This window comes from Paralichthys olivaceus, chromosome 17, assembly GCF_024713975.1.
Source record: "Paralichthys olivaceus isolate ysfri-2021 chromosome 17, ASM2471397v2, whole genome shotgun sequence".
NCBI lineage: Eukaryota > Metazoa > Chordata > Actinopteri > Pleuronectiformes > Paralichthyidae > Paralichthys > Paralichthys olivaceus.
In genome coordinates this window covers 16,169,209-16,176,878 of record NC_091109.1, presented here as the reverse complement: position 1 = coordinate 16,176,878, position 7,670 = coordinate 16,169,209, and the positions used below count along the sequence as shown (strand labels likewise).

The following is a 7,670-nucleotide window of genomic DNA, read 5'->3' as shown; positions in this document are numbered from 1 at the left end:
TGACCAGTCCTGTAGCCTGACTGATTAGGGTAAAGGAAGTCATTTTCTGAAAGATAGGAGGACAGTTGGTCTTAGACTGCACGTTCCAGTGTTATAGAGAGGAATGAAAGAAGAGATACAGGTCTGTAGTTTCAGATGTCAGCTGAGTCTAGGGTGGGTTTCTTTAGGAGTGGCTTTACCATGGCTGTCTTGAAAGGAGCTGGAATAATGCCTGAAGTGAGGAAGGAGTTGATCGGAGTGGTGAGGAATGGCAGGATGTCATGAGAGATGTCTTGGAGAAGGGAGGAGGGAATCGGGTAAAGGGAACAGGTGGTGGCACGGTTAGACGTCACTAGCGTGAGAACATCTTCAGAGGAGAGAGGGCTGAAGCAGGTAAGGCCATCAGAGGTGAGGTTTGGGGGAGGTGCTTTCTGGATGGGCATAGGAGTAAATGAGGAGCTGATGTCTTTTACTTTCTTGGTAAAGTAAGTTGGAAAGTCATCAGCAGTGAGGGAGGAAGGAGGGTGAGGAGAAGGAGGGGTGAGGAGAGAAGAGAATAAGCAGAATAGTTTCCTGGGGTTGGAGGCAGAGGAGTTGATCTTTGACAGGTAGAAGGCAGATTTAGCTGCTGATACTGTTGAGGTGAAGTCAGAGAGGATGTGGTGCTAATGGGCAAGGTCATCAGGATGATGTGATTTTCTCTATTTTCTCTCTGCTGCTCGTAGCACCGATCTATTGGTTCGCAGAGATTCAGACAGCCAGGGAAGGGGGGGTGATCGTGCCGGTAGGTAGGTGAGAGGATATAGAGCATCTAAAGAGGACAAGAGGGAGGATAGCAGAGTGGAGGAGGCTTCCTCAGTAGACATTAGTGAAAATTGGTCTGTAGATGGTAGTGAGGAAAGAACAGTAGAGGAGAGAGCAGAGGGAGAGAGGGATTTCAGATTGCAGCGGGTGATGACTGTGTGAGGCCTGGGGGCGAGGGAGGTGGTGAATTTTAAGGGGAGAGAGAAAGTGACAGCGTGGTGGTCAGACACAGTGAGTGGGGTAACAGAGGGTGGCGAGGTACTACAGGATCTTGTGAAGACAAGCTCGAGTTGGTTCCCAGCCCGGTGGGTCGGTGGAGAGGGGTAGAGGGTGAGGTCAAATGTGGAGAAGAAGTCAATGAATTCAGAGGAGCGCAGCTTCTCTGGGGGATGTTGAAATCACCCAGGACAACGAGCGGTGTGCCATCGTCAGGAGAGCAGCTCAGGCAGTGTTTTCTGGAGTGATCCAGGTCTCGGTAAGTGCCAGGAAGTGAAGAGTCTGCAGGGAAGCATAGTAACATAATTGACAGATATGTATGTCACGTTGTCTTAGGGAAAGTCTTTGCATTTTATATATAATAACATCGATATCTGTGCTTTTCTGTTCCTACTGCATATACAGTATAAAGTAGCGTGAGCTTAACTTAGCAACACCACGAAAAAACTTTACTGTAAGGTTATAAAGTTAATGTTATTTCCGTGGGACATGAATTCAATTCAATTCAATTTTATTTATATAGCGCCAATTCATAATTTACATTATCTCAAGGCACTTTACATTTAAAGGTCAAGGCCTTAAAACAATATTAACGTAGAGAAACCCAACAGTTCCCACAATGAGCAAGCACAGGCGACTGTGGAGAGGAAAAACTCCCTCATTAACAGGGAGAAACCTCTGGCAGAACCAGGCTCAATGTGGGCGGTCATCTGCCTCGACCGGTTGGGGTGAGGAAAGAAAAGGAAGGGGGAGGAAAGGAGAGATGGGTGGAAATCGGGGGAGAGAAGAGAGAGATGAGGTGGAGAGAGAGAGACCGGGAACAATTGGGCACCATCAGTATCAGGGCTGATTATAACAATAACAATGTAGTGATCTACAACAGGATTATATATATTAATGAATTACTGAGTTATTGTAATTAATGATAACAATGGTGATGGTAGTCATTTTTGTCCTGCAGCCAGAGTTATCTGAAACGAGAGAGAGAGAAGAGCCAGAGGGACTATGGGAGGACAAAGTGACACTTTGACATGATGACATGTTAAAATAAATAAATAAATAAATAAACAGGTGTGGGGGGGCAGAGAGACAGAGAGACAGAGGGAAGTGATGAAGTGCTCAGTGCATGATGGGAGTTCCCCCAGCAGTCTGCTGTGGTGCTGTCTAATAATGTTGCCTAAGGGGAGCATATATAAGGTGAAGAGTATTGGTCCAAGGACAGAACCTTGTGATGATGATTAGCTTGCATGTGCATTAGGGCTGGGCGATATATCGATATAAAAAATATATCGATATATTTTTAAATGCGATATGGAATTAGACCATATCGATATAGTTCAAATTTGCGCTGTGATCCTTGCTCCAGGCAAGCTGCTCACCCGGAGCTCTCTGCACTGCTCCCTGCGCCCCCGCCCCTCCTGTTTCATGCACACAGAGGGGAGGGGCCGGAACAGACACTCCGGCACTCTTAAAAAAACATGGAGGAAGCAACAACGTCTGCGGAGCGTGCGAAGGAGGACTTGGTTTGTAAAAGAAAATGCAGTGGCTCAGTAATATGGAGATGGCTCGGATTCAAGGTATCAGATGAGCAACAAAATCACATCATATGTAGGGAGTGCCATAAACAAGTTATAGCCAGGGGTGGAAGCACTACAAATCTTTTTCACCACCTAAAACAGTGGCACAAACTGCAGTACGAAGAGTGTGTGAAACTGCGCGCTGCAGAAGCCCCAGCCGCGAGCCGTCCACAATCCGAAAAAGCTCCAGCCCCGAAACAAAGCTCACTGCAAGCTTCATTTTCCCGCACTGTGCCTTATGAAAAGAAAAGTGACAAGTGGTGTACTATAACTAAAGCGGTGTCCTATCACATTGCTAAAGATATGGTCCCTATTGCAACTGTGGAACAAGTCGGATTTAAAAAGCTACTGAAAACTATGGACCCGAGATATGAGCTTCCCAGTCGCAACTACTTTGCACGAGAAGCACTGCCACAAATGTACAATGAAGTCAGACTGAGCCTTGCTGACCGGCTCGCTAACGTGACCCATTTTGCGTTGACCAGCGATATGTGGTCGAGCAGGACGTGTGGGCCGTACATGAGCGTGACAGTTCACTTCATTCAAGACTGGGAGATAAAAACAGTGTGTCTCCAGACAAGTTATTTCCCCCAGGATCACACTGGTGAGCATATAGCTGAGGCCCTACAGGACGCAATTGCAAGCTGGAAACTCCAAGAAAAGCATCTGGTTGCTATAACAACCGACAACGGGAGCAACATCGTCAAAGCGGTTGAGCTGAACAAGTGGCTGAGGATGCAGTGCTTCGGTCACAGATTACACCTGGCTATTGGTGAGTGCAGTGTTCTAAGGAGTATTCAGATTTTTTACTTTAAACAAAAACATATTAAAATGTTAGTTTTTCCTTATTTTCCTGTGTGTCTGTCTGCAACTTTCACACGTAGGCCTAAACAGTGTGGAGTTTTTAGTGGAGTAGAAATATGAAGTAGCATTAAAAAATAGCATACATTCTAAGAACAACAACAAGAACGAAACATGAGTAAATGTACATATAGTAAAGTCATCATTTATAAATTCTACAAAAATAATAATAATACATAAAAATCTCTTACAGGATTAAAATTCAGAAAATAAATGAATATAATATTTGTTATTTATGTTTAGGACTGGTGTTGATTAAAAAAATAAACTATGAAACGAAAAAATAATATTAATGTAGAATAAATCTAAAGCTTGATTTTGGAAAGCACTTGGCTGTATGAGTGTGTTAAAGTGAAACCAGAGTTGAATTTCTCGCCATTTAATTAATAGTTTTTTATGATTCTGACAGGACATGGCATGAATGACACGCGCGTCACTCGGGCCATTTCTCTGTGCAAGAGAGTTGTAAGCTGTTTTTCATACAGCTGGAAGAAAAGGAGACATCTTGCTGAAGTCCAGATTCAGCTGGGTCTGCCAAGTCACAAACTCATAACCGAGTCTGCCACACGCTGGGGATCAAGGCAGCAGATGATACAGAGAGTCCTGGAGCAGGAAGGAGCACTAGCCAAAGTCCTGTCTAGCGACATAAAGACCAGACACCTTGTCCCTACCTGGCAGGACCTAGAGGTCCTAGAAGCAGTCCAAAAGGTCCTGAAACCTCTCCAGGACTTTACCAATGCTTTGTCAGGTGAGGAGTACATCACTCTATCATATGTGAAACCTGTGCTGCACCTTTTTAACGAAAGTCTCCTGGCATGTGAAGAGGGTGATAGCGAGCTTCGCAAATCGATCAAGACCAGCATTGTTGAGTACCTCAACAGTAAGTATTCTGAACCAGCCACTACTGACCTACTGGAGATGGCTTCATTTGTGGATCCACGGTTCAGGACCACCTACATCCCAAGTGAAAAGGTCGATGCATTGAAGCACAGAGCTGTCTTGGAGGTGGAGACGCTACTGGCTGATCAGAGCAGCTGTCAGCAGCCTTACTTACGTGTGCCTACTGTGCCTGAGCCTGCAGATGGAGAAGAAGCAGCAGCAGTGGCACCAAAAGCTAAGAAGACACTGGCAAGCTTCTTCAAGCAGCGCACAGCAACCACCACTGCACCAACCAAGAGGGGGGCTATTGAAAATGAACTGTCAAGTTACTTGCAGTCAGCAAGTGTGGAGAGTGACACTGATCCCCTCAAGTGGTGGAAGGATCATGAATTTGTCTTTCCAGCTCTGAGCCACCTGGCAAAAAAGTATCTCTTGGTACCAGCTAGCAGTTCACCCTCCGAAAGGGTTTTCAGCTGCAGTGGCAATATTGTGACCTGCCAAAGAGCATCTCTGAAGCCAGATGCCGTTGACAGGCTGGTGTTTCTCGCACAAAATCTTTAAACTAAGGAGGACACGCTTGTCTGTATTCTAATGTCTACCTCAAGACAGCACTACTGTTTATGTTGTTTTTAAGTAAAAAAAGATGTTTAAAAACATTTTCCTTAAACTGAGCACTTTATTTTGTTCTTTCTTTATATATAAATGCTGCCCTTACTAGGGCTAATGTTGATATTGTACTTTTCTCATAAAAGATTGGCCTATTTTTTTTCATAGGCTATTTTTATTTAAGATATTTTTTTACAGAGCTTTGATTTAAAAAAAAAGGTACTCCTGTTGTTATACAGTATTTATGTTTACATTTTATAGTTATTTGAACAGCTGAGCATTTATTCATTCATTTGATTTTGCAACTGTTCACTGAAATAGCCGGTTTCAATAAAACTACCTGTGACATGTCATATTTGGCTTTGACTTTGACTGAACATTTGCCGTCACTTTGTAATAAAAATATCGGGATATATATCGTATATCGATATTCAGCCTAAATATATCGGGATATGACTTTTGGTCCATATCGCCCAGCCCTAATGTGCATGGAGGAGTCATTGTTAACGTTAACAAATTGGAATCTATCTGATAAATATGATTTAAACCAGTGTAGTGCTGTTCCTTTAATTCCTATATGTTGTTCTAATCTCTGTAGCAGAATCTTATGATCTATTGTGTCAAAGGCTGCACTAAGGTCCAACAAGACGAGGACAGAGACAAGTCCATCATCTGATGCCATAAGAAGGTCATTGGTGACTTTCAATAGTGCCGTTTCTGTGCTGTGATGGGTTCTAAATCCTGACTGAAATTTGTCCAATAAACCGTTACTATCTAAGTAACCGCACAGCTGGTTAGCAATGGCTTTTTCTAGGATTTTGGAAATGAAGGGCAGGTTGGATATGGGTCTATAGTTAGCTAAAACCTCTGGATCAAGCGTAGGCTTTTTAAGCAGAGGTTTAATAACGGCTACCTTAAAAGCCTGTGGTACGTAGCCGGTTAGCAAAGACATATTAATCTGATTTAAAATGGAACGGTCAATTAGGGGGAGGACTTCTTTAAAAAGTCTAGTTGGAACAGAGCCCAGCTGACAAGTAGTTGGTTTAGATGATGAAACTAACGAGGTCAGTTCAGGAAGATCAATAGAGTAAAATTTGTTTAGACATAAATCTGGTGCTATGGTTTCAGGACCAGACAATGTATCAGTGTTATTCACTGGGAGGAGGTGGTGGATTTTATCCCTGATGGTTGTAATTTTATTAGTGAAGAAGCTCATGAAGTCATTGCTTCTCAGATCTAGAGGAATAGATGGGTCAGTAGAGGTGTGACTTTCTGTCAGCCTGGCTACAGTGCTGAAGAGGAACCTGGGGTTGTTCCTATTTTCATCTATTAATAATGAATAATAAGAGGTTCGGGCATTTCTAAGTGCTTTTTTGTAATTTATAAGGCTATTCTTCCAGGCTAGGTGGAAGTCTTGGTGATTGGTGGAACACCACTTCCTTTCTAGCTTCCGCGATGTCTGTTTTAGAACGCGCGTTTGGGAATTATACCATGGAGCTAATCTCCTCTGACTTACTTTCTTCTTTTTTAATGGGGCGACAGCTTCAAGTGCTGTTTTTAGTGAGGCTGCAGTACTATTTACAAAGTTATCAACAAGTGTGGGAGTAAGGTCTTGATAATCTTCTTGTATAGTACTGACACATGGCTGAGAGGGAAGGGAAGAGGGGAGCAGTTCTTTAAATATGTGAACAGTTTTGTCGGATAGACATCGACTATAGTAGAATTTCCGTCCAGAATTGACGTAATTAACTATTCTGAATTCAAATGTAAGTAAAAAATGGTCAGACAGAAGAGGGTTCTGTTGGAATAGTTATATTTTCTATGTCAATGCCATATGTCAGGGCAAGATCAAGAGTGTGATTCAGGCAGTGGGTCGGTTGATTCACATGTTGAGTGAAACCAATCGAGTCTATTATTGATTTAAATGCTGAACTAAGGCTGTCATTGGCAACATCTACATGAATATTGAAATCACCTGCTATAATGATCTGATCTGTTTTAAGATAATTGCATTTATCACTGCAGAAATCTTTTGTGATTTACCTCTAAACCTCTGATCAAATTATTATTATTATTGGGATCAGATGTTTTTTCCCTTCCCATAACCCCTTTTGGTCCAAAGTTCCAAAACTTTCAATACCAATTGTTTTTGTTCTCCTTTGCCTGATAGAACATGGAGATCAGAATTTGATACCTTTCCAGTGAGTCAATGTAAGCTACTGAGACAACACAGTGATTGAACACACAAGAAAGTGTTACTTACAGAGGTGAGGGAAGAGTTCAGAATCTTCCATTGATATGCATATATCAAATCCTCTAGTTACATCTACGCCTTGTGATGTTAAAATTAGCATATTACTCAATGAACACATCAAATCTCTACCAATAAAATCTATCAGCCAGCGTGGTGACAACAAAAATGTATGTTTGAAATTTCCTTAACCTCATTTTAACAAAACAATGGTACAGTGTATCTCTCTATATACTGTTCCCAGCTCCACCGCTACTCAATCACACTATGTGTATTGGTTCTCATGATAATCCCTGATCTAATGTCCAATTTTGCCACATTCGAAACAAGCGTCAGTTCTTCCACGTCCCCTTCCTCTCCGTCCATGACCTTTCTTGTGCCCGCAGACTTGGATTTGATATGCTGCCAGCTGTCCTTTTTCTTTGTCTTGCTGTTCAAGAGTTTTTCTGCATGATCAGCATGACCCCATGCTGGATTCACCATTCTCCACTCCTGTG

The 7,670-nt window shown here is 42.6% G+C and overlaps 1 protein-coding gene across 1 annotated transcript; it reads left to right on the top strand.

Moving 5' to 3' along the window:
• The first annotated feature begins 2,431 nt into the window (after window positions 1–2,431).
• Window positions 2,432–5,146, top strand: LOC138405337 (E3 SUMO-protein ligase ZBED1-like). The gene is made up of 2 exons (XM_069513070.1): window positions 2,432–3,348; window positions 3,847–5,146. Exons 1-2 carry the CDS (start codon window positions 2,478–2,480, stop codon window positions 4,875–4,877), a joined length of 1,902 nt encoding a protein of 633 aa, XP_069369171.1. The 5' UTR covers window positions 2,432–2,477; the 3' UTR covers window positions 4,878–5,146.
• Window positions 5,147–7,670: the final 2,524 nt, after the last annotated feature.